This window comes from Osmerus eperlanus, chromosome 23 (genome assembly GCF_963692335.1).
Source record: "Osmerus eperlanus chromosome 23, fOsmEpe2.1, whole genome shotgun sequence".
Classification (NCBI taxonomy): domain Eukaryota; kingdom Metazoa; phylum Chordata; class Actinopteri; order Osmeriformes; family Osmeridae; genus Osmerus; species Osmerus eperlanus.
The window spans coordinates 8,688,591-8,716,207 of NC_085040.1; the positions used below are offsets into that span (position 1 = coordinate 8,688,591).

Genomic DNA, 27,617 nt, shown 5'->3' on the forward strand with positions numbered 1-27,617 from the left:
TGCTTTCAATATGGCATTCAGGATTAGAACAAACCAATCAGTCCTATTGCTTCCCAGCTCAACATTGGGGTAACAAATTCAAGATCATAGCATACAGTAGGGAAAACGTGCGTTATTCAGTGCTTTCATAATCCCTATTCGCTACAGCGCAAGACACGGTAGCGTTTCGAACTGAAGGAGTAAATTGTGTGGAAAAAGACACCCAGTAATGGCTTCTTGAGTAAGCAATACAAAGTATAATTTATCATGAATTGGAAACAGCTTGCCTTGTGTAATTCTTTGGGGGGTGAAAACCAAAAGCAGCAACGGTAGGAAAAGGGTGATCTGCACACATCAGCCACTATCTGCCATTTGCACACATGGGCACCTGGATGAGAAGACCACTTGACACCAAAATTCACCTTTTTCATTGAGATAGTTTGACGTATTTATTCCTTTTACAGTAAATGAGATTATTGGGGCTTCTCTTCCACCTAGTGGTTGAGTGCTTCATGTGCAGGTGGCCGTGGCCGTGGTGTAGTCTCGAGCTGTCAACCGCTACAGAATAGTGGACGCAAACAGCCAGGGACCGGACTCACTGATGCGGTCCTCTCCGTATCGCTCATTTACGTGCCTCTCTTCATGGATGGAAAAGCATCAAAGTTGCAGGCGTGTTTAGACAGTGCCCTTCCTGTAGGCTTACACACGCCTGATGCTTTTTGATCCACACGGAAGGATAAATAAGCATACGCTTTGAAAAGGGGTAGAAAATGCCAACATAGGTGTGTGTGTGTGTGTGTGTGTGTGTGAGAGTGTGTGTGCGTGTGTGAGTGAGCCAAGAAATTATGTGGAATGTTTGTTTTTCCATTTCGGACGTGTGAAGCTTGAATACATCGATGAGATTTGTGAGGTTGTCCCCCACTTTTTGAAGTGAAGTTTATGTGTGATTAAAAATGCATTGAGAACAGTGCTTGCTTGTGTTTTGTGTGCAATACATAAACAAGCAAGGCCCCATACAGTAGCAATGCGAGTAGGCAGATTTGAGTCATGCTTACAGTATCGTGTTATGTCAAACTCATTTTAGCTGATGCTTTTATCCAAAGTGACGTACAATACAGGGATCATCTAAACCTGTAAGCTCTTGGGCTGCAGGCAAGTGCTCTATCTACTGAGCTATGTCAGGGTGTGTGTTTGAATGAGTCAAATAGACATCTTCGTAATCTGTCGAATTAGCCCGTATTGATCAGATGATTACCATAACTGATCACTAATTGCTGCTAATTGTGTCCCTGAATGCTCTTTCACATTGATTTAAGACTTGAGTTTAATAAATCCTAACAAGGGATTAGGGATGCGCAGATATTAAAGATATCCCACGGATTCTAATGTCTTTCATTAATTGCCTTGCAAACATTATGGAAAAAAACTCAGATCACAGGACTGCCCCTCTAGGTATCATTTGATTTTGAGTCATTTGGAAGGAAGATACGTAGGAGTGAAAGAAGGTGTTTTGGTAAACGGATATCTGACTTGCTTGAGAGAATTAGAACTATGGATTCGAATTCAGCCTTATTAACTAAGATAAATGATGGGTTTGGATCTCGGTTTGTTTGGAGGCATCCGTGTGCATGGTGTGTGTGTGCCCTGCCTCAGATTCCTGGAGGCTGTGCGTGTGTGTGTGTGTTTGAGTGCATGTGTGTTTGTTTGTGTGTGTGTGTGTGTGTGTGTGTGTGTGTGTGTGTGAGTGTGGTGTTTGTGTTGCTAAGGGACAAGGCTGGCAGTGAGCCGGTCTCTCTGACTGTCTGATCCGAGGGCCGCAGACATAGAGGCCATTGAAGGGATGAAAAGTTCCATCTTCTGAGCCTTGGCCAGGTGAGAGAGGAATGAGAATGAGAGAGAATAAGAGGTGAAGAGAGAGAGAGAGAGAGAGAGAGAGAGAGAGAGAGAGGGGGGGGGGGAGGGAGAGAGAGAAAGGGATAGAGAGAGATAAAGAGAATAAGAGATGAAGACAGAGAGAGTGAGAGAGCAAGAGAGAGCACAATACTGGTAGAGAGATAGAGAGAGAGAGAGAGAGAGAGAGAGAGAGAGAGAGAGAGAGAGAGAGAGAGAGAGAGAGAGAGAGAGAGAGAGAGAGATGTGACACGGACAGCAAAAGATTGGGAGACAGAGAAAAAGAGATGAGAGGATGAAGGATGGTATGCTCAGAGGAAAACGTCCCCTGTCCCACCACGTCACACAGTCCTGTACTCCACCCAACCTCTGGTAGTATTCAAGTCACACACCTGTCTACTAGGAGTCCCTACTCCAATCTACACTTCCTAAGACCTAATATTATTTTGTGATTAGTCAGGCATAAAGTTTTACATTGATAACATCAGTGGGGGTCAAATGGCTGAGCGGTTAGGGAATCGGGCTATTAATCAGAAGGTTGCTGGTTTGATTCTCAGCCGTGCCCAGACTTGCCTCGGGGGAATTCCCCTGTAATTACTGTAAGTCGCTCTGGATATAAGGTGTCTGCTAAATGACTAAATGTAATGTAAATGTAATAACATGTTTATAATAGGTAGCATTAGCATGAACTGTTAAAAATATTTGTCATGTCAGAGATTCTGAAGAATATGTCAGTGTATATTCTTTCATTGTGCCAGTGCATCATTGTTAACAGATATCCTTTCACATTTTTATAAACTTGACTTTACTAACTGTTCCTATCTCGACACAACCACTAAACTATGATGCCCTCTAATGTGAGTTTTGGAGTTCGAAATCCTTAACGCTTCTCTGGCACCCCCTCCTGGTAGACAGGGTGAACAACCAAAGTTGATCACCAGGTTGGACAGTTTACATCCCCTGGGTAAACAAGCCCAGACTGGGGCGCAGGGCTGCAACAGGAGTACAGGAGTAGCAGCTCCACCTAGTGGCCACCAGACAGGATAGCAGACCGAGACACGAGCGAATCAGGAAGGGTTGAGGATCATGCTCATAGATAATGAGCATGGGGCGGGGGGGGCGGGGGAGGGTCACAGGGAGACCACAAAAAAGGGGCGTTCGGTGCGAGGGCTTCCGCAGGGGCAGGAGGGGGACGGGAGGAAGGAGGGGATGAAGGAGGGGAGAGGGGGGGGGGTGGGGGTCGTACCTAGGTTGACGGTCAGCTTGACCTTTCCCCCATCCAGCTCCAGGCGGAGCGTGTCGGCGGACTCCTTGGAGGTGGTGGCGGCGAGGAGGCCGTAGGCCCGCTGGGACATGAAGCGCAGCGCCACGTCCTCGGCCTCCGTGTGCATGGTGCCCGGCATGATGATCTTCAGGTACATGCTGCCGTCGTAGCTCAGCACGGTCGCCTCTGTTTGGGGGGAGAGGGGGAGGAGGGGGGTGGGCCCCGCACACGCGTACATACATAAAGACACGCACGCATAGACATGCACGCGAGCATATACCCGTACACCCAGAGACACATGTGCATTAGTGCACACACACACAAACACACACATAAAGACACACATACAAAGACACACACACACACACACAGACACAGACGTACATCATCGAGTTAGAACTGAGAAGTACAGTGAAACAGACACACAGAGATCTGATACAGTAGAATGACAGTCTCGTCAGCGGCACAAACGCACTCACAGAGGATGGATTTCTAAACAGGAATTAACTACTGCAGGAAACAAACTGGGGTGACCACTAAGATGCTGCATCAACATTATTTTGGTTGTGTGGTAAGATGCGTGTCACCAGTTGCCATGGGGACTCCTCTCATCCGGACACGACCCTTAATATTTAGGTTATACAACTGGTTTTGAGCCATGGTTTCCACCCTTGTGTGCGTTTGTGTGTCTGTATGTGTGGGTTGTACAGAGACAAATCCAAGGTTGTCCTCAATAATGTGGCGTGACGAAAAATAATGATAATATTCAGGATGAGGAATGAGATTCAGCAAATCTAACTACCATGGAATATTCCATGATAAAATGTGGACTACAATTAGTTTGGCTTAACGTCGTTCACATATAAGCTAAATGTCCAGTAACAGTAATGACCGTCTTCATGGCTGAATGAAACAACACAATGCATCTGAGAATGTGATGTCATAAGGAATAGTCCTGCATCATATACAACCACACTAGGTGGCAGTGGAGGACTGCAGAGATGTAGACTGTTTGTTATCCAGATGTCTCATGACGGGGCTGTTCGCAAAAACAAACACATGCAAAAATCCACGTTTATATGGATTTCTACAATGGTTCTTGCAATCTTTTGTGTTCTCAGTCTCTCTCAATCTGTCTTTATAATGTCTCTCTCCTCCCTCAGAACCCCGTGCTCTACCCTTCTTTCTTTCGCAACCTATGTTTGTAATGTGTCTCTTCTCCCTCTCTCCAAACAGACCCTGTCCCCCCCCCCTCTCTCCTATCTCTATCTCTCATTCTCTGTCTCTCATTACATGTTCATAATGCATCTCTATGGCTCTTCCCCCTCTAAACACAGCCTCTCTCTCTCTCTCTCTCTCTCTCTCTCTCTCTCTCTCTCTCTCTCTCTCTCTCTCTCTCTCTCTCTCTCTCTCTCTCTTTCTCTCTCTCTCTTTTCTAACTTCTGTTCTCTCTTTCTAATGATCTCTGCTTGAGCCAAACACTCTGCCCCTCCGCAGTCTCTCCCTCCTCTCCTCCAGCTCAAAGGAAGTGCGTCACGGCTTCCCCCCCTGGCGATGTCACACCACCCCTCCGGTCTCATTAGGGGGACCAGACGTTAGGGAGCTAGCGAGCTAGCGAGCTACGTGGCGTCGCCAGGACAAGGCAGAAAACGGGCCGGGCCACCTGGAGAAGTGCGCGACTGCCCCAGATGGTGCGAGTAAGCCTCGGGCGCTCGGCCCGAAATGCTATGCCAGTCGTCCAGCAGTTCACTCTGTGTGTCTGTGTGTGGTTAACCCCTGCCAAGACAAGCCTAAATGCCACCCAGCTCCGAGCTCGAAAACGGACGGCTCGACGAGAAAAGCTAACTCTCTTTTTGACAGCAGCTGCGTAGAGGTTTAAAGGAGCACGGCGTGTGTCGAGATGACCATTTTTTCATTTATTGTCTGCCTTTGTAGAGCTATTGACCATCTTGTAGCAAAAAGTGTGAGATGTACCTTTATTCAAAGGGCCGACGCACAACGTTGTTAGGCTAATTATTTGGGGCTGCATTGTGACCGAGGGGAATTCCTCACCTGCTGCTTGGTGCTCAATGTGATTTCAGTCTCTCAACCACAAAGGCTGCAACTAAACGAATGCTCACCTATTTCACAGTTGGTACCCAGGTAGCCCGTGCCGGTGCAATCGCAGATGTATCTGTTCCAGCCCTCCTTGCACAGGCCTCCATTCCCACAGGGGGCGCCGCTGCACCTCTTCTGGGGCTCCCGCGTGCAGAAGCTGCTCACGCCCGGAGAGCTCTGGATCTCGGCTAGGCGCCGCACGTCGCGGCTCTTGCCGTCGATGAAGAGGTCGCGCACGCAGCCCACGTAGCCGTAGTTGAGCAAGGCGGTCCAAACCTCCGGGGACAGCACCAGGTCGCCGCGTGCCTCGGGGAGCCCACCCAGGAACATGTCGCTGTCCAGGTCCAGGATCTCGCTGCCCTCGTTGGAGTTGAAGGGGATGCTGCGGCTGTTCACCGAGATGGAGCCTGGTGGGGAGGGGGGAGAGGAGGAGGGCGAGGAGGGAAGGGAGGCGGGGGAGGGGGAGGAAGGTGAGGGGTAGGGGTGGGGGGGGGGTGGGGGGGAAGAGGGAGAGGAGGCGGAGGAGGGAAGGTAGGCGGAGGGGAGGGAGGGGAGGAAGTTGAAGGGGAGGGATGGGTGGAGTAGTAGGAGGGGGAGAAGGGGGAGAATGGGGAGGAGGGAAGCGAGGGAGGGAGGGAGGGGGAGAATGGGGAGGAGGGAAGCGAGGGAGGGAGGGAGGGGGAGGTGGGGGAGGAGGGAATGGAAGCAGAGGAGGGGGAGCCAGGTGGAGGGATGAGTGGAGGAGGATGGAAGGGAGGAGGAGGAGGGAAGGGAGAAGAGGCAAGGTGAGAAAAGGAGAGAGATCAAGAGGGAGAGAGAGAGAAGGAGAGAAGATTAAAATAGTTGATGGTGCAATGCTCAGCTTTTTGCATTGAGTTTGTGTGCATCGTGTAAGAGTGTGTGTGTGTGTGTGTGTGCGCACACGTGTGAGCACGGGACTCAAATCACATCATTATTCCCAGTAAGTTTGCTAACAAGTCGACTTGATAGACCGGCTCTCAGCTGTGTAAGTGTGTCTCTGTAATTGAATACGTTTCTGTGTTTGTGTGTGTAGGTAGGTGTGCTTTTGTTTGTCTGGTTGTGTGTCTATATATAATTGGCTGAAGTGTGAGAAGCAGAGCTGAATCTGCATAGAGTGAGGCACACAAATGCTCCTCTCCCTGCACCTTCCAGTGATGTACGACGTCCTCTTAATTGTCTATTAAAAGGCAATTACTGCAGAGGCGGGAATGTGATCCCCTGCCCCACTATGGATCGGTGCTGGGGATTAGGGATGACGTATGAGGAGCTCTCCCACCTCTGTGTTACTTATCAGTCGCTGACACACACACACACACTCGCATGCACACAGGTACACTGCGAAACACTTACACACCTGCAGTTCATAAACATCCCCCTCCCCCTGCCACACGCATGCAGGTCACCTGCAGCACACTTACAAACCGACAGCACGTACACCTCAACGCCCGCCCGCCCCACACACACGCACGCACACACCCACACTGATAACCAATAACCAGTCCATAAATATCTACCTTAAAGCATCTACGACCACCTTAAAGTTAACCAAGCAGCTAACGGCACAAGATTCTCACCTTTCCTTCCCTCTCTCTGGAAGTCCACGTGGCACCAATCCCCGTCGTTGACCTTCTTGTTGCTGGTCTTCAGCTTGATACTCCCAGAGCCCATGTCCATCAGCAAGTACAGATACCCGTCCAGCAACTCCATAGCAAAGTAGTCCGTCTTCAGCTCGCGACTAGGCCGCTGCGGGAGCTGCTCTTTAGGACCCTGGGGACGCCCGTGGCTGAAGAGCAGCAGGCCGCTGGGCTCGGTGGTTTTGAAGTCGAAGGAGATGGAGCCCGTCTTCTTGGTGTGCCACTTGGGCAGGGCGATGTACGACTCGGGCGTCTCGAAGGTCACGGGGTCGAGGGCTGCCACGTCCTCGCAGCGGAACACCAGGTCGCCGTACAGACTGATTTTGGCGTCGCGCATGATGGCGAGCCGCGAGAGCTCCAGCTTGAAGTCGTTGTTTTTGTACACCACCTGGGGAACGGAGGGAGGAGATGGTTGCCGGTGTTAAACACGTTCCCCATTAGGTCTTAGACATTTCACGTGACTTTTGGGGAATAAAACAAATTTAGATGTGCATGTGGACATCTGTGGGTTATTTTTGTGAAAGCTACTTTCAAAGCCTGTGAGACAGGCAGTAGACATGGGACCTCACCAGATCCTGCCTGAGGACGAATGCAACCGTTCCTGACAGACCCTAATAAGACGTAAGGCTATTGTTACAACTCAAACTATTGCACGTGTATACGTGTGTGTGGTTGCGACCATGCGTTTAGAATGTATTAGGTGCTAAAAGATAGACGAGTTTTATTATGCCGTCTCACTTCCCCCTTTTCTCTCGCTTTATTTCTGTCAGGTCCATAGACTATAGTGATGGCTGTCATCAAGGAAATGGCGCTAGCCTGGGAGAGATGGCACACTGTGAAATAGCTGGAAAGTGTGAGAGCACCTCTTAGACGGCGGGCGAGAACGGAGGAGCCAAGTGGCTTCTCACATCCCAGAGCCCGTCACGCACACACACACACACACACACAGACAGACACAAACACACACACACGTGGGTTACACGCTCGCACACGGGCAACACACAGACATCCATGGAAGGAGGCACACATTCATGTTCTGACTAGTGCCCTGGAAGCACATGCAGTTTCAAGCCAAACGCAAAGAAATTACATACTTTTTTTTCGTTCTTTTTTTTGTTGTTGCTGCATTCCAATTTCTCTGTGCTATAGCTCTACGAAAAAACGTCACACAATCAAGTTCTTTGAGCTCTGAGAATGTTCCGTTTTAAAGTGTCGTTATGAGAAAAGTGGAAGTCTTCCTTATCCTCTACATATCCATTCCAAAAATTACTATTTCAGGACTGTGTGAACTCCTTTTCCTGCAGACTCCCTCAGCCTCTCTCTCTGTAGCAGCCGCGGGATGGGCTAACTGGGGTAAGTCCTGAGGTGTCGCGTGCTACTGCGTGTGGACCCCACAGTCTTGTCATTAGCAAGGATTAGTGCTGCTAATTATCCGTGCTAACTCCCCTCTGGCAACCAGTTTGAGCTACTTGGGGTGATACAGTGCGAGGGAGGGTTGGTGATAGATAGAGAGTGTGAGACTGAGAGAAACAGACAGACAGACAGACAGACAAGAAGAGGACGGGGAGAGGAGACGGCACATGCAGTGAGGAGAGAAAGAGAGAAGGGAGATAAAAAGAAGGAAGGAGGGAGGTGAGAGATGACGTGTGAGCCATGAGGCCCCAAAAGAAACAGAAGGCTAAGGAGGAGTGTGACGAGAAGAGAGGGGGATGTTAAAGACCAAAAATGAATGGAAAGAAGGGGTGTGTGTGACAATGGTCGGAGACCTTAAAGTAAGGGAGGAGAACTGAGAAGTTCATTATAAAGACAGGCAGGAGGAGAGTTAGGATGAGGGAAAGAGAAAAGAGAGATGGAGGACAAGGGAAGACAGGGAATAAAGGGAGGAACAGGAACGGTGGTGGATGAGAAGGCAGAGGAGATGTGGTTGTGCATCTCGGAAAACAGCAGCCTGAAAGGGCTAAATGCTGGCATTGTGTCACAGAGAACCCAGACAGTGTGAATCTGGGCTATAGAAAAGCGATATAGAAACCTGTATTCAACAATGCAGTTAGACTGCAACCTCATCTGACTCACTCACGACACTCCAGGAAATTTTCCAGTTCCAAAGAAAAGGCATTTCAATTCATCTTTTTACTTAGCGTGGAAAGGTGTAGACTTTTGCAAGCAGGGCCATGTATTATACATATAACAGCACTGACTTTTCAACCCAGGCCAGGATCTGCATTTAAAGCGCAAGAAAGCTTATGAAATGAATGAACCAAGTTGAAAGAGTCTTACTTCAGATATAAGATCTGGTGGGATTTAATGATTTACGATTTAAAAAAAAAAGAGAGAAACTATGGTTTTCTGTTTCTAAGTTTAGTGGGCGTTCAAGCCACCAGGATGTTTGTAGAGATGACATGTGTATTGGCTTATGCTTTTTAGTGTTCTGATGAGTTTGCTATCGCTGGACTGCTTTCCCTGCTGCCGGGTGACTAGATTGATTTATTTTGTCATTGAGAAACTCCAGACATAATCACTTTTTGCTGATGCTCCGGGGTGCGAGTGTGTGCTATAGCAATGTGTGTGTGTGAGCTTAGGCAAGAGAGTTTAGTTTGTTGCTATTGTCCCCTTCAAATATTTCACAGAAATCATCCTATCATAAATATTATTTATGGAAATCTGTAAAAGCTGACTGGCTAAGTTGATTTTGAGCAGTCTTACAGTCTCTCGCACAAGTACACACACGCACGCACACACACACACACACACACACACAAACACGCACAGACACATGCACACAATGTTGTCTGTCAGATTACAGAAAGTTAAGAAGATTCTATCATCATTGTAAGGTGAAGTTTTATCATTGACGCAAGACGCTGCAGAAATAGGCTCGGATGGCGGTGGGTGAGAGATGAAGGGTACAAGACGAAGGAGGAGAAAGAGAGGGAGGAGAGGGGGAAGGGAAGGGACTAGTGTGCAGAATCAGTCGAAGAAATCAATTTTTAATTTGGCTGTCAGGATGGTAAAGCTGGCGTTCCAACAACACTGGCGTGGACTTAATTACACAAACGCCCGGAGAATAGGAGGGAGGGAGAAAGGGAGAAAAGGAGGGTGAGAAAGAGGGGGACATCAAGGTCACAAGTAGAGAGGAGGAAAGGTGGCAGAGAGGGCACAGATGGTGAAAAGGGGGAGAAAGAGAACAATTGTGAATGACACTGGAGAGAGTGAGGATGGCGTGATATGATTTCTCACACAAACACAAAAGCACACAGATTCAGAGGCAACGAAACACACACATACACACACATGAATAGAACAAACACATCCCAGCACACAGAGCACATTTATGAACACAGAAGCAAACAGATACAGGTCAGCATGTCCTGTATTACCATTTCTGTATTATAAACGATAAGAATGTGTTTGTTTTGAAGTGTATATCAATTCAAAAGTCTTTGAAGGCACAACCCCCCCCCCCCCCCAGGTCTCCTTCTCACTCAATCTTTTGCTACTGTACCCACTGTAGGTTGTTTGGGTCCAGGAAGCCACACACACACGTTCCAGCTCCCCAACACACAAGTACCACAACAAATATCTCTCTCTCACTTCATATGTGTCTATCAATTTATATCTTTACTCTCGGTCTAGCTAAAGTATTTTTGTCTATATACCAAACCATAATGGCTAAACTAAAGATTTATCATGTCTCATAACATTGTATGGCTAATACAGTACAGTATGCCAAAATGTCAGGGTGACATACTATGATAACATTTTGAAGTAGGGATTCCCACTCTGACCCATAACCCATTTCCCAGGAGAGAGATGTGATCCGTAGAGAAAATGGGACAATAGCAGATGGTTGTGAACCTGACTGTCAGTTTGAAGTGATTTGAAAAGTAGCATTTCCCAAACAAGTGGATTTGTATGCATACTGTCTGCTGCAGTGTATACTGTGTAAACACAGCTGTTTCTACTGAGTAAAAGTTAATTGTTCGGTGTGTAGTGAGTGTATCCACTGAAGCTGCCTGTGTTGTAGCGTCAAAATCCAGAACCTGATGTCTACACCCTGAAAAACTAGTCCTGACACCTTTTTTTCATGTGTTTATGTATTTTTTTTTTACTATATTCGAAAGTTGGTTTTGGAGCTGAATTCAACCATGTTCAACCAAAAAATACAATAGAATTCTTTTCAGATTCGGTTGCAATGTTACTGTCACGCCCAGGTCTGGTTTATCCTGACAGTTATAGATTCAAAACAATTCAATAAAAATGATATTTGAGCTATTGCCCCGTTTCTGATCATCCTCCTGTTCACACTGCATTAAAAGCAATTTCACAACCATTTTTTCTCTCCCAAAGGCAACCCCTTAACTTGTCACATTATCCGTTTGTTCTTATGTCGATTCTTTCACTTCATTTTTCTGTTAGATTATCACTCATGCAATCCCATCTCCCACTTCCACTTTTCTCACTTAAGCAGCTATGGCATCCCATGCTATTTTCACATGTCTATCTGTTTCTCTCTCTGTCTTTCTCTCTATATCTGTCCCCCTATTTTGGTCTTATTTTTCTCTTGCTCTCTGCCATTGTTTCACTCTCTTTCTTACTTTCTCTTTCTTTCCGTCCTCAGTTTTGAGTGAGGTGCCTTGAGAGGATATACATTTGGGATCTTTTTTTCCCCCAATACCAAATAATTAAATTGTAATCATAAAAGCATTAATTAAACTTGAGATGGAGCGATAACTATATCATTCATTAAAACGGTTGAAAAAGTAATTACTTATTCAATCAGCCAACCTTTATAAGGGAATGTAGTGATTCACTGCCATTTCTCCCTAAAATTCAGTACCCGAACAAAAATGTAATGTTGTAATCAGACTAGTGCTCTTGTCAGCTTGTTAAGTTGTGGCTTGAAGCCTAGGTAAAGAAAAGCAATTTCATACAAAATATTGGGACTTGGTTTTCCCCCTGCTATTAGCAAATGTATTTGTTTACTTCCTCAGACTGATGACCAAATTAGCTTCCCCCCTGGAGAAAATGCATAATGTTCAGAGTTCTCATGCTAACTTTCTACTAAAGGACAATGGGTTCATTGTATCTTCAATGGAGTCGGTGTGCTTTTCTGGGTGTGTGTGTGCGTGTGTATGTACGTGTAATTCTGAGAGAAAAGAAAAGAGAGAGTGAGCGAGCGAGAAAGGGGACAACATCTCGAATACTACAAGCAAAATGTTAAGCATTCGTTTTAAACAGGATGTACGATACATCGTGTATCTGTTTAGGATGTCTCGTAGCATTTATGGAAATAATGACAATTGCGTGACAGAAGCACGCAGAATGTCACACTCCCTTGCTAACATCCCGTAGTGACGCGTATTAAAAATAGGTCTTTGTGCATGTGTGTGTCAGTGTGTGGTTGTTGTTTTCCCGTCCCTTGCTGTGGTGTGTGTGTACAGCAGCGTAGCATGTTTAGTCTAGCAGTCGAGGCAGGAGGAAGCAAAAACATTAGGAGAGGGCTCATGATTAATCTGACAGCCTGTCCGACGCCTCCCACACTCTCCCGCAGCGGCCCACGCTATGGAATATGACATCAGTGTGGGACGATCGCTGTTTGCTCGTCTCCGTGTTTTGACTCCTGTTTGTTGTACTGTATGTCCCTTGCCTTTGTGTGCGCCTCTGCACATGTGCACCTGTCTGGATGCTCTCATGTTTATTTACATGGCTGCACTTGTGTGCGCAGTCTGGCTCTGTGTGTGTGTGTGTGAATGTGGGCATGGATGTTTGTGTTTGTGTGTGTAAGAGAGAAAGAGAGACAGAGACAGAGAGAGAGAGAGAGAGAGAGAGAGAGAGAGAGAGAGAGAGAGAGAGAGAGAGAGAGAGAGAGAGAGAGAGAGAGAGAGAGAGAGAGAGAGAGAGAGAGAGAGAGAGAGAGAGAGAGAGATGCACTCCTATGAGCCCACTCACGTCTTTTAGACAGCCCATGAAGTTGTTGCTGACAGGGGATCCGGGCAGGTCAGCAGTGTTGGGACTCCCTCCTATGTAGAAGAAGTCGTCCGAGCCCAGCATGGTGTAGTCCTCCTGGGTGTAACCAGTGGTGGTCAATATACCATCCACTGATATTGTCACCTGTCATAGGCATTGCCCAACAGAGATAGGGAGAGATAGGACAGGGATACGGAGAAAAGGACAAGAAAAAAAAAGGAGGAAGGAAGAGAGCAGAAGAGGGAGGAAGAGAGTAGAAGATGGAGGAGGAGAGGAAAGGAAGAAGTTGGATTAAACACTGGCGGTAGGCAGGGCTGTGTCCTTTCAATTTGTTTCGGTTGCGTTTAACGGTTAATACTCGGATAGGAGTTACTCTGGAGTGCAGTTGCTAGGGTTTGCCCCTCGGCCAGCACTGTTTGTATCAAATGTATAAACCAGGCCCAGCTTTTAGTTGTAGAGGAGGTTTGTTCTTTATCATGTACTGTATATACTACCATAAAGTAGTGAACAAATGTGTTCGCCTAATCTTTAAATACATTGCTTTATAAAACTATGCAATCTCTTTGTATTAAACCTCCTAAAGAAAAACATAACTGGTAGTATTTCTTTGAGAGAGACAATAAAATGTTGAAAAGGACTACACTGACACTTTTCCCGGTTGAAAATAAGCTCAATCAACGTATCTGGTGTAAAAATAGCTTCCTTTAATATTTAATTGCCCAGAGTAATGTCTTTGGTGAGAGGTTACAAGTGTGCGTTATGTCTTTGATCACTAACAGAGAGGAAGCAGAATCAAACGCATCACTAGTAGGAGATGGAGGGTGATAGCACCGACTGTGATTTGAGACAACTATACTTTGTTTTCTTTTGCGAAACAGAAGTGACAAGCGTGTGTATTAAAGTCTCCCTCAGGCATTTCGAGGGAGATTTTTGTCAGGTTTTTTTGTCGAGGCGCCAAATGTGAATGCGCAGTCTCTTCGTAAACATAAAAGGTGGTAAATGACTTATCATTAGTATTGCTAAGGCACCAACTAAAAGGCTATTGTGAATTGACCTTAATTTGATTATACTGCAGTTGTGATGAGAGGGGGGCCTTTAACATGTAACACCAGACCTGCCAAGATAGGAACAGGGAGTGTTTAACATGTAACACCACACTCTGCCTCAGCACAGAGACTTCCCAGGAGGGGAATTAAATTAAACATGAAATATGTCCGATTGAAGTTATAATGTGGCGCAAAATGGGATAGAAATACTCAATTTTCCTCTAACCAACTTTGATGAGGTGTTTATAATTGAACGCCTGCCCTTGAAGAATCCTAATCATTAAGGTAGGGACTTTTTTTTACCATCAAAGCATTTTCTAATAATGATGGGTTTGGGGTAATTGAGTTATATTGTGACTGGGTTTGTGGTGAGTTGTTTGGAAATACAGCATTGTTCTGCCAACTGACTTGATTTGGATCTGAATTTGTAGTCAGATACTAATTTATGAGGTAATTATACTAATGGTCCTGGCTGGGCTAGCTACAATGCTGTCCAATCGTTAATTAGACATCTGCTATTTTGCGTAAGACTGTACCACACACTATACAAATATGACTGTGTTTGGTGCTTACAAAATAGAATGTTATTTCACAATAGCATGAAGCAGGTTTCCTGACCATAAGGATATACTTTCAGGAGCGGTCAAATTCAATAGAATTTGATCTTCACTCCAGGATTATGAGTCTAAATAACTGCTTAGTGATTAAAGGGCACTCTAACTTTTACAAGGGATATTTGTTTTCAAATATCACTTCAAATCTTAATTTCTCACTTTAATTTGACACAATCACTGGAGAACATACTTCACACTTAACAATTCACTAATTAAAACTCGTTGACACATATCCTACTTCAATGATGGCCACAAATGTATAAAAGAAACTCAAAACAGTGCTGTCGCTCCCAAAAGTACCTGAAGGTAACCTTGACAACTGCACTCCAAAGGTCTTTTCCTAACCGAGTCCTCGACTTGTGTTTCTTATTTCTCGTTTAAATCTCTTCGTACTTCCCTGAATAGGGCAACCCATTTTTATGTCTGCTGTCACTACTTGGGTGAGACGAGTTCATGAAGGCCTGGTTTGATTGGCTAAGAGGACACATGACACATGACAGAGGACACATTCCTGTGGTAGTAGTTATTCTCAGAATAAGGATTATTCTTGGGGCAGGTGTCTCGGTATGTCCAGTGGAAGTTCATTTCTTTGCCGGGAGGTGAGTGGGGATGGTGTCGTATGGGAGAAGAGTGGGACCGCCGGCGAGGGATGGGGGGGTGGTCCTTACTGTTCCGAATATATCCGCACCACGCCAAATGGTTCCAAGCCATCCAAGAAATCAACTAGAGGGGTTCTTTTTTTGTTGCAAAGTTAAAAACCCTTGGAAGGATCCAACCTCCTCATGGTTAATGTGGACGGATTAAGCACCTTAATTCCATAAGACCGGAGACCTACGTATATTTCCTTGTTCTCTACATGCAGCTTGTGAAGGTAACGAAATACACTACGAGGAGCTTTTAGCCTGGGATTGGTTTCCAGCCCATTTTTGTATGTTGCTATGGGTTGTATGGTTGGGTAAGTTGATACAGTGTAGCCGCTGCCAGCTTTAGTCTGGCATGGGGTCCAGCATTTAGCATCATTACTGGGTCATTAATGGACCAGAGTCAGCCAGCTGCCAGACACCTGTGAGGATTCCAGCTGAAAGAGGGAAAATGAGAGATTAGTCTTTGGCTGTCCCTTGTTCTCCCTCTCCTCTCTCCACTTATCCACCTCCCTTTTTTCCATTATTCCATCCCAGCGATTTGAGCCCCTTTACATCAGATAAGCTCACTTCATTCATTTCATACTTTCACAGATAGAAACACAAGACATTAATAACGTGAGAAAAGTCAACCAAGTTATGGGAATCCTTACAGCTCACTTGATTACTGATGTAGTTCAAATTACTATTGGACTTTAGCAAACCCTTCGGAAACGGGCTCTCATTGAGAAGACGGGAATAATTCCATATTCTGCTAGCAAGTCATTGCTTCAGCCAGACTGCGTCTCTTGTACTTCATTATAACTTTATGTTGCCTGTGCTTGCATCATCAGACACTGGCCAGAGGAGACCGATGGGTGATGATGACATCACAGGCCGCCAGCTGAAAGTCCCTGGTTCTCTGTTTCCCCTAAATCAGTAGCCACACAGACCTAGAACGACAACAACCCCAAACATTTACCTGCAATGCAGATTCTTTCTTTAATATTACAAACACAAATGTGCCTTCAATTCGTTTTTTTAGATTTTGTTTTGGTTTCTCACACACCTTTCTCAAACACTGGGAGTGTGTTGTGTTAAGAAAATGTGCTACAATCAGTTGGGTTTTATATGGACCTGGTGTTGGGTCGCCATGCAACCTGTTCTATGCGATGGCTGTCCTCGACTGACCACACATGACAGAAACATTTACAAAGGACTGGCTCCATTTGAACATGGCTAGGAATGAGGCAAGGCTGTCGAGATAACTGTTCCTTTACTCTGACTTCTGACACTCCAAAGAGTCCGACTGAATCAAATGCACAATCCATCCAAGATTTCAGATGCTCCTAGACCAATGTCGGCTACAAGGTAATCCCACGTTGCTAACACAGTGAACAGGTCTATGGGCAGAGAAACAGAAAGATTGGCTTTGTAGAGTAAGCTCTATTGACACTTTCAAAAGCTCTTCTCCAAAAGTCAACATTGACAGATTGTGTCCAGATCTTATCAACATTGGCAAACATACTATATTCTTCCTTGAACACGTAGAGTGGCATCATCTTAAAGATTACAAAGACTAAGTACACTCTTTCCCAGAACCAGGTATACACTATTATTGTGAAATCCATAAGCCATTTCACTATAACTTAATGTAAAGTACACCTAAAATGTAACACACTTTTTTTCACAATGACTGAATTGAAGAGAGTCCTTTCATGGTACATGAGCAAGAGCAGACATCCTCATCGTGCAGTGTTAAATTTAAAGATAGACCACCACAACTGTCACCAGACAGTTACTAATAAAATATATTGACAATCTGTCAATATATTTTTCAATATAATTATCAATCTGACACTTTTTGCTGGGATTGACTAGCAGGAAGGCAGTCGATGTGAGAGGTGAAATATTTCATCAACTCCTATTGCAATGTTAAGTTGACTCCATAAGTCTGATTTGAAAGAAAATGTGATTGACAAGTTAACGTATTGCGTTATTATGTACAGTGCGTGATCTTTAAAGTGCAGGGTAATACTTCCCATCTGGAATATGTTATTATATAGCTGGAGATTTTGGCTGTGTGCAGCTTGCAACTGTAATCAAGTCAGATGCCTTGAATGTGGGATTGCAGTAAATTGCCCGCTTTCACTTTGACAGCAAAGTGTGTGTATTTCAGCTAGTAACATAAAACAAATGTGTATAAAGCAGACAGGAAATATGTGTTTCCCTCTTACTTTCTGTTTACAAGAATTCACATTCGATACTGCCAGAAGAGATTAGAGCACATTTTCAACGTCAGCTGACAATGAAATATTAAACATTAACCAGTATTCTTCTGGATGACACTGCAAATGTGTTGGGGTATTTTGTTAAGTTTCCATCTTCTTGTCAAAGGACTGGACCAAAGTAATAAATAGGAGGGAATATGGATTGCCTTGTCACCTATAAAGATAATTATTTCACATTGATGTATTGAACTCATAGCCATATCAGCATCCCCTTTATTTACATTAAATGTGCTCTGACAGCCCACTCCCTCTTGTGCCAAATCATCTGTGTTCCATTGGGGCTTCTCATACCCACCGGCAATAGAATATGCACCATATAACGGATTCCTATTACATGATCAAATCGTTCCCCTATAAAACGTGTGAGTGCCTTTCCTGAAATCAAAGGACAGACTTACTGGAATACAAGAGGCAAACCAACGGTGATGAGCACCATTTTGTGATGCTTCCTCCTCAGTTCCACAGTGCTTTTAATCACGCTGACTGAAATGACATTCTCAAATAGTTTCTTTTTGGGATCTCAAGAAAAAATTGCCGGCTCACAACTTGCAATGAACGTTGTATAAAGAGCTTTGACTGATCGACTTTATGACATGGCAGACAGATAGCCTTTATAATCCACTTCTTTCTCCCAATTGGCCTATTTCAGACAACTTATTAAAACCTTTTCACCTGAATAAAATACTTCCTAGGATCGTCAACTGAAGAAAGACAAGCCGTTCCCCTCCAACATATTTCATCCACTGTTGTTTTTGGGACTGCAGAGCCAGGCAGACTGAGTGTGGCCCTGTGTTGATGCTCTAATAGCAGGGCCCTGTGGTGTGCTTGGCTAAGCATGTCACCGGCTCATTGACCATGCAAGGCTCTGTGACTTGAAGTCTCACTGGCGAAAAGTCTCCATCGAGAGGATACCCTCTCATCATGTCATCAGAGGTCTGGGCGAGAGGGGACAGCTAGGGGAACCCTCAACACACACACTCACACACACACACATAGACACACACACTCACACACACAGATACTGCTGGATGAAGCAAATTTACCACTCCTACTGTTGTTATTGATTTTCCTGCGGTCTGGCATGGCTCAGGCTCCTGAACAAGCACCATATCAGGAAACTCGTGAGGAAGGGAGAGAGAGGGGGAGCAGCTTGCATGAGGAAGTGCATCAAAGTGAAGCTAGGCAGGCTCTCTTTGAGAGTGGAACTAGGGCGAGTATCAAAGCATGGCTCTTGTGACAGCTTATATTCACTCTAGTCCCTTAACAGGGAGGAAATGGAACAATAGCGAGAGTTGGAGAGTAGCATGTTCCTGGAAGCTCACGCTCAGCCTCTATCAAAGCTGTGACAGTGTGTGAGTCCTTCCTGCTCCTAGTGTCAACCTTTTGTCACCAGTTCTCTAAATGGACCGTAACCCTCTGCACTAAAGACAAAAAAACGATCTCTTAAATCTCTGATTAAATACCTCCTTACTCATTTATGCATACATGACTTCAAAACTGTTACTGTCACACATTTAACCCGTGAAGGAGATGTACCCAGTATACCAAACATTTTGTGGTGGCAAATGTTTCAACGTACTGCATCGCATAAATACTGAAAGTTCACTGCTCTGAGGAAACAAAATACTCTTACCTTGTCTGCACACCACTTACCTGTCACTGAATGCATTTCTATGAAATCTCTGTAGTTTCTACAGAAGAACTTACAATCAGATTAGTTTTTAGTACTTACCATTGGATGCTAGAAGACAAAAAAAATCACACATACAACAAATTCATAGAGTATTGTCAAGAACAGTTAGTTTTCATAATAAATCCACCACATTTTTAGAGCAAGGGTTGACAGCCATACAAAGTCGTATTGCGGAAGAACACACCCTCTGACATGCTTTTGATCATTTGGAAACAGTTTGAGAGCAGAGGGAGAGGTTATCTGTTCAGCAGATAGGAATCCTCTGTCAGGTGTCTGGCAGCTGGACTGCTAGGAATGACTGGACGCAAGGCATGAGAGTGAGATCCTGCTTCTGAATTCTTCAGCCATGAACAAGGAGAATTTAGCTCAGAAGGTTATTCCCAGTGATGCCCTTCAAGTAGTCTATGACCCTGAGTTAGTAAGAACAGGAGGAACGCGAGGGGGGTGGCAGAGTACTTATTTGACATCATTCCCAAATGTTAGAAGGATATGGGGGGAGAGAAGGGGAGATGTCGTAAGCGCTGGGCAAAGTTAAGTTAGGGAGTTAGGTTGGAGGGTGAACGAAATCGGTTAGTAATTTAGTAAGTAAGGGAGAGTCAGACACAAAAATGGTTGTTAGTACAATTACAACAAAGGTTTGATTCAAACAGTAGTATTAGTAACACTTTTTTTAGTCAATTTAGTAGTAGTAGTAGGAAAAACAATTGGAGGATTCTTTAAAAGTCCTCTGTAATTTGATTTGTTCAAAACCAGATCCAGATTTGGACTAAATGTTATTTGTTACGTGACAAGGGTTTGTTTTAGTTAAGAAGAAACAAAATGATTCCATCCAGGCTAAGGTGAAACACAGGCCATGCACTTACTTGACTGAATGGTTGGAATGAATGGAGATGAGTGCTTTAACAGACAAACACGAAGCAACACACAATCAAACAAAGACCCAAAGAAAACACTTGACAGGAAGTGACAATGACGGGTCAAGGAGATTGCTAAGGAGTCCATCACAACACAAAACTAATGGAAAATGAAAACCACTACGAGGTTAAGTTGGGTGTTAGGACAGGAACAGCAACAATGAAGGAAATGACCCATTTAGACACGTGTGCAAGTCAGGCACGCGCTGGGCTAGAGTGGCAGATAACTGGGCGACAGATGCGGATGACAGAAATGCTAGCCAATAGGATCATGCCAACAGGGTGCAGAAGGAAGAGAGAATGTCAGGATGGGATTTTTTGGAAAACTACAAATGAACTGAGAGGGGAAATGAGAGGGTTTTAAAGAATTCGAAAACGTAAGGGGAGAAACTGAGCATCCATTTTCAACTGTGAATAGACGTTTGTGTTTTACCCAACAAAATCAAATCTACTACATGCCATGATTTTTACTTTCTGTCTAATATATTTGTATGCATCTACAGTATCAATGGCTTCTCGTGTGACTACAGTGTGATTATGAGCCGTTGTGGAAAACTTGATCGTCATCCGTGGCCATGTCCTGATTGTTCTTCAGAAGTTCAGCACGTTTCCTCTCCTGCTGCAATGCCACGGTGGATTACTCTCTGTTTTATGGATGCTTCAAACCTCTATTCACCTAGGAAATGAAAACTGTTTTCCCCTCTTATTTTTTCCTTTTATTCTTCTTTTTTTTGTATAAAGTGAGGTCATTATTTGTTTTAGTAAGTTATTTTTGTCAGTAAAAAATAAATAAAATCAAAACCTACCTAAAGTAACAGGAGTGGCTAACCAGTTATATGGCCATATTGATCATTAGGACAATTGATATATGTATGTATATATGTTAGCCATAATATATACATAAACATATATGCTCAATGTAATCTATATATCAAAAAGAAAAACAGAAAGCTAAGGGAGTCAAGTCCTTCATGCAGGGAGTGAGGCCAGTAAACTAATAGGTATAGAGTTAGTGTTAGTTATGATGGAGACAGTCGATCGGACACAGTCCAGACACTCCAAGAGATATCCCCACAACACGAGCCAGGCAACAGAGGAATAAGCCGCTACCGCCTCTCCAGTCCAGTGACAGGAAGTAAAAATCGTATTACTAAGGATCAAATTGAATTATTAGGAAGTCCAAGCTTATGTTCTTGACAATTATGTCCGAGCAAATTGAAGTTCATTTAAATGTGTGAACATTTTATAATTTCACTAGTAATTATTTTATGTTATTGGTGTACTGAGTTCATATGAAGTATTTGTACAAGCTTGAAGATCTTTAGGGTATGTTTTTATAAATAAACAACCCAACGTTAATATGTATGTATATGCCAACCTTTTCAAATAGCTTCATCTAAGTCATCTTCCTCTATACATTCCAGCTACACACCAAAATAACGGTGGACAGGGAGCAATATCCTCACACAATAGCACTGAATTAAACAGAGGTATGAGGCTGTGGGCTGCTTTCTCTCGCCCATAAATCAGTGTGCAGCCTCTAATGGGATAAGGCCCTCAATTGAAGCCTCCTTTACAGCTCGGCCAAACACTAAATCAGGAAGTGTAAATGCATCCTCTAACTCAGTGAACATTAGAGTGGGTAGAATAGACTTGGGTCACTCAGACTCCCAGTGACAGAAAACCAAAATGTCTGCCTTTTTGCTTCAATATTTTTATAGTGCTGATTGTATCAATCCTGCTTTATCAGGCATATTTTGTGCTAGACCTAGCTCAATATTGAGTGATCCAACCTATTAGCTAAACTTGACAAAAATGTACTCTAGAGTAATGTAGCAGAATGGAAACTCAGTTTAACCTGTTTTTACTGACTGCCACTGGGGCTACAGCAGGGGTGTTTCTCTGTTTATGGAGTCTGCTGTGTACGTTCACTTTGTAAGGTTCTTCAAAGAAAACAAATTAGAGGGTACAAAACAAATTAACTGAAGTGAAAATAGCTGTCCTTTTTGCAATAGTCAATTGAAAGGTTGCTACTTTATGGAAGGATTCTTTATTTCTTCATACGGATAGTGTTTGAGGAAAAATACGTAAATAAAAAGGGGAAAATCAAAGTAACAAAATAAACATTTAAAATTGCAATTTATTGATAATTAGGGCAGACCTCGTTCAGTGAAAACGTTCTTGGATATCAGGAAAGGGGGAGTATTGGATGGTAGAAAGCATTAACAGGAAAGAGGTAAAAGTAAAGACAAATAGAGAGGTGAGTTTTTCAGCTACCTTGAAATCGATGGCGGTTTGTTTTTTTCAGTATAAGCAAACAGGATAGAAAGAGGAAACGGAAAACCCAGGGCAAACCAAAGTATAAGACAATTAGAATGATATCTACCATATAATGCAGTTTGTTTACCATAGCGTGTCCAATGCCTGCGTGCTTCAGGAGAAAACAAGGGGAGGAGAAAGAAAAAAATAATGACAAACCATAACTCGATATCGGACACTTCAGATTTCGCCTTTTGCAAAAAAAGAAATTAAAAAAGGAGTCATAGAGTAGAAGGCGATATTAAACCAACCAATCCTTGAAGGTTCTCAAAAAGTTCTCTTTTTTCTGTCAATATCATACAAATCATCCAAATAAAGAAATAAAGAAAGTAATTCGAAAGGTTTGTTTTTTGTATTAAAGGGTTATCCAAAAATAAAACAATACCATTGTAATTGTTAGTACGTAAGTACGCAAGTTAAGTAGGAAAACAACAGATGACTCACATTCCGTGAATGACACAATGTTAGTTGTTCAAATCAAGAGGTAAAGGATAACAAAAATCACAAAGAAAAAAAAATTATAAATCGGAGAACTCTGAAGCTTTTGGTTAGTAAAAAGACAAGAGTTAGCAAACCAACTTTCACATAGAGGGGTTCAGGGCAGTTTGGGGTGAGGTATGCTTTTGAGCGGGGTAGGGAATGAAGGAAAAGTAGACCATTATTAGTTATGACTCTGAATGTCTATTCCTGGAGGTGGGCATGGCTGGTGGGAGGGGCAAGCTCCTGGTGGGAGGGGCAAGCTCCTGGTGGGAGGGGCAAGCTCCATTAAAATCGTTCTTCTTTTGCAGTGGGAGTGGCCAATCATGTATCCGAATGTTTGGCAGGTTTTTTTTCCTGAGCAAACTTTTCTCAAGGTCTTGTTCATGAGCTAGTTTAGGGAGAATGAAAAAGCCATAAAGCAACATTGCAAAATGTAATTGGTAAAAAATATTACTATTGCTAAAATAGACTACTAGAAGAGATTATGGCTAACAGTATTGATGATATTGGTAGTTATAAAGTTAGGGATATTCACTTTCAATGGGGCATATTCAAGAAAGTAAATGAAAATGACATGTCTTTCAGAAATGTAGAAGTTAGAGAGAAAGAGAGAGAAGGGGAGGAGGGAAACCGATGGTATTGCAGTCTCCATCAATCTGAATCCTGAAAAAGATAGATACGTTATTCAGTCATAAAGAAATCTCCAAAACAACAAAGACCCATGTCTCTGGCCATTAAGGGTATGTACTGTATGTTCTATTTCAACTATATTAATTAATTGTCCGACTATTCCACTATCTCTGGAAGTAACAGAAGGAAACATGCACAACTCTACTTTATGTAATGGAATTGTGCCCTTTTGCCTGTATAGTGGGGAAAGTCAGGCTTTGACTTGAAGGATTGTTTAACTGTCTCTTTGTATACACAGTTTGAGTTTGACAGTACAAAGATGATGTAAGTTTGTTGTGTGTGTGTGTGGGCAGAGTCAAATCTGTGTATGATGCTACTATGTGTGCTGTTTGACTTTTGTCTTTGTGTGTGTGCGTGTGTGTGTGTGTGTGTGTGTGTGCATGTGTGTGTGTATGGGTGCGTGTGGGAGTGAGTGGCAGATGCACATCTGAGCTCCCTGGAGGGTCACTAGGTTGGTGAAGAGGGTGCAGCCCGCCTACTGTTTAATACCAGGTCACGGTAATGTTGAGAATACTCACTTTGTAACTAATGACTCATGTTTAAACCACTAATTGAACAACTGAGTTTCATTTGTGGGTGTGAATTTGCATATGCAGTGACTCGCGCCCCTACTCCAACATTAATCTCACTAAAAACAAAGGAAGATCCAACACATCAAACTAGAGAGGGTACAATTTCTGGGGAAATTGTAGGGTGTGCTTGCTTGCGTCGGTTGCACAGGGGTCCGTTTTTGAATGACATTTTTACAACTGATATTTCTGTATATGTTATATAAAAATGCATACTTATTATTTATAAAGATTACATAGATTTAAAAGCATATTTTTTTTGCTGCTCATTTACAACTGAAAATATGAGTGAAGTGTAGAATGAAATAGATGTCTTCTCATTTCCCTTGCAAGAGGCAGCCTCATCGTTGAATCAAAACTAATAAATTTGGCAGACCGGTGTAAAAATTGACCTAATCTCTATGATTTAAACGTCATTTTAAGTTTTTCCCTTCTCATGATATTTTCAGGCATTTAGCCTACTCATTGCATTCATTCATTAATAAAGAACCCCCTTTGAAGATTATTCTACGACGTTACCCGGCAGTAGAAGATGGAATCGCGATTCAAACAGTACCATCTGCTAACTGAAAATATGCCCCCAAAACGTAAATAAGCTTGACATTTATTTAGTGGAAAATCGCTCATTTATAAAAAGCTCACTGGTAGCGATCATTGTCAGTAACAACGCAAAATGCGATATAGCCCTGTGTGGAGAAGCTGCCCCGGTAAATTGTACTACTACGGTACAGTACTAGACTACTGCTGTGTTCGTCTTGGTACTGTAGCGATTGCGTTGGTTGGATTTAACGTTCCGTTGTACGGTTTAAGCTGAAATTAATTATTTTCATGAACAGATTGACAACGTTTAGGCTGTGGCAATGAAGTTCAGGTTAGTAGTTAGATAGACTTTTGATTTAAGTAAGGGGAGTGCCGAACATGTTCTGTCGCCGTTTGACTTCCTAAACAGCTGTGTAAGTTAGATGTTTTTGTTGTGTGTCTCGCGTAAGCTACCGCGTTGCAGTGAGCTACACTGGTTTGAAACCACAGGTAATGGTAATTTCACCATCGTTTACAAATGTCAGAATAAATCCTACAACGAAAATGTATATGTGAGGAATGTTTATTTTAACGATTGAAAACAGATAACGCTACATCATAGACCACTGTAGTATGTGTTGCCCGGGCAACACAGGCTAATGTCATGATGCTAATACTTCAGTGAAATAGTAGACTACTGTTTCCGAAAGTAGATGTACTTCCTTAATAATATCAGCTTATACTGTACATTACACATCACAATTGTGTGTCATATCACAAAGTAAAATGAGTAAATAGTTATCACCCTGGCCTCTTTGCTTGTGGCGTTTCTGCAGCTGCCTTGCAGTAAAGCTATAGTTAGCCTAGCTATCCCCCAAGTTAACAGATGCGAAACGAATGTTCTGCCAAAGGTAGTCACGCGTGTTTTCGTGACGTTAGTGACGTAGTGACGTTAGTAACGTCAGTGACTGTGGCTAGCAAATTAGCCACCGTTAGCTTCACTTTTCGCCACAAAAACTTAACTTCAGCCTAAACCATGGAACGGAACGTAAATTCCAATAGAAGCAACTCAATCGCTACCAAGACGAAACTTTTGACACCTACGTTGTCTATGTAGGCCAAATATTGACTGAGTTTTAGGGGGCCAAAAGAAATAAAAATAATAATAATAATAATATATATGTGAGAGAACAAAGGTTGTGCTCTCGCCGAAGGCTTGAGCACACCCAATGAGTGTGATATGACAGGGACTCCAAGGACCAGGAACCAAACAATGCCTAATTAAATAAGACAAATGCTGCATGTGAAGGTGACAAGGACAACTGACTGATGGTAATTATGTGGAAAAAGATGATTGGACGTTCTATTTGAATTTGTAGATCTAGATCTTACAGTGTTTGAAGTATGAATCCTGCACTTATCTTGGATCTCTAAGAAGTTCTTGAACAAAAAATGTGGATACATGTAAGGGACATGAATCCAGGAAAATGGCTGAGGAGAAGGAAAAGAGATGAAAAAGAGAGAAGATGTAGAGAAGTCAAACAGTCATCACTTCCTTAGAGTTTCACAGAGAAATAGAGAACGAGAGAAATATGGCAACATGAGGACAGAGAGAACTGTAAGTACGAATGACGAGTACTGGCCAAATAAACTGAACACAAACTTCCACACTAGGTTCCTGAAACCCTATCCTTTTTATTTGTAACAATATAGTTAGAAGAATGACGGCTAAATCCTTTGGGAGAGAAAACAAATGGAGATAGAGAGGGGAAGAAGTAAGGTAAAATGAGGAAACGGCAAGTAAAGAGGGAGCTTGACAGTTGCACAGAAGAGAGGGAGGGTAAACAGGACTTTAGAAGAAACTAGTTGAACCCCGACCAATACATATCCACCGTCTCTTCCAGTCTCTCTGCAAGAGAGTTTGGGTAGAAGAGTTTGTGTATACTGCATGGTCTAAAGCCCCCCCCTTCCCCCATATCACACACACAGGCACACACACACACACACACACACACACACACACACACACACACACTGCAGCTCATACTGCTATGGCTCCCACCACAATCTAACCGCTGTCCCTCGAGTAACTGATTCATGTGACAGAAGAGGCTACTGACACCATTGTTTACACAGGGAGACAAAAACTCCTAATTATGTCAACAAAACCAGCCCAGACAAAAAGAAGAAATCTCAATAAGATGTCTTGGTCTCCCATGGCATGTGCTTGCCATGCATTATAAATGACAAGGAAGATGTCAAACTTACAAAATGTGAATCAATCCTACCATGTAGCTGCTCAGAGGAACCAAATTGACATGTCTCTCTGTCAACAATCTTTGGAATCACCAATGCCCATATGAGAGTTGAATGTGTTGACAGAGTGCACTGCAAATGGCACAATTGTAGGATTTGATCTTTACATACAAGTCACCATGGAGGCGATTGAACTATCACCGCAAGCGTAACCTAGATTAATATTTAACTAGGGCTGTGGATATGATAAATGGTTCACACACTGGGAAAATTTGTCATACTGAACAAAAGAGTTATAAGACCGATGACTGTTCTCCTATAAATTTCCAATTGAGCTATTTAATAATAAGCGATGAGATGGCAGCAGATGAATTGCGTTCTGGGCATAACATTTTTAATATTTTTCATTTCGATTGAAGTAGTATCAAGGATCAAGGGATTTCTCATAGGTAGTATTCTTCTAGTGAAATGTGGCATGATGTTAGTCCAATAGCCTCAATGGTGTTAAATTACCCAATGTTTTGCATACTAATTATTTGTGACAGATTAGGAAATGAGGAATAAGAAAAAGAGACGATGCAAATCCTCAGCCCAAACGTTGACTGCATTTAGCAAAACCCTCATCTCAACTCCTGATCGTCAACCGAAGGACACATGACACACATACACACCTATAGTAAAGTATAGGTGTACAAAGGGGTGACGTGTTTGATGTTGCAAAGCTGACTTGTGCATGTGAGAGTGCTGTTAGGCA

The 27,617-nt window shown here is 43.3% G+C and overlaps 1 protein-coding gene and 1 long non-coding RNA gene across 9 annotated transcripts in view; both read right to left on the minus strand.

Moving 5' to 3' along the window:
* The window catches only part of LOC134009869 (uncharacterized), a 636,131-nt gene that overhangs the window by 307,206 nt on the left and 301,308 nt on the right, over positions 1-27,617 (minus strand). The gene's annotated exons all lie outside the window — the stretch shown is intronic.
* nrxn2b (neurexin 2b) overlaps positions 1-27,617 on the minus strand; it is a 532,900-nt gene that overhangs the window by 260,312 nt on the left and 244,971 nt on the right. For 6 of the 8 annotated variants that reach the window (XM_062449592.1, XM_062449591.1, XM_062449590.1 and 3 more), the window contains 5 exons: positions 22,438-22,461; positions 12,835-12,996; positions 6,826-7,273; positions 5,254-5,637; positions 3,116-3,319 (listed from right to left, as the gene is read on the minus strand). In XM_062449592.1, coding sequence (XP_062305576.1) covers positions 3,116-3,319; positions 5,254-5,637; positions 6,826-7,273; positions 12,835-12,996; positions 22,438-22,461 — 1,222 coding nt within the window. The remainder of the gene's footprint in view (positions 1-3,115; positions 3,320-5,253; positions 5,638-6,825; positions 7,274-12,834; positions 12,997-22,437; positions 22,462-27,617) is intronic. The other 2 variants (XM_062449593.1, XM_062449587.1) reach the window with 1 other exon arrangement.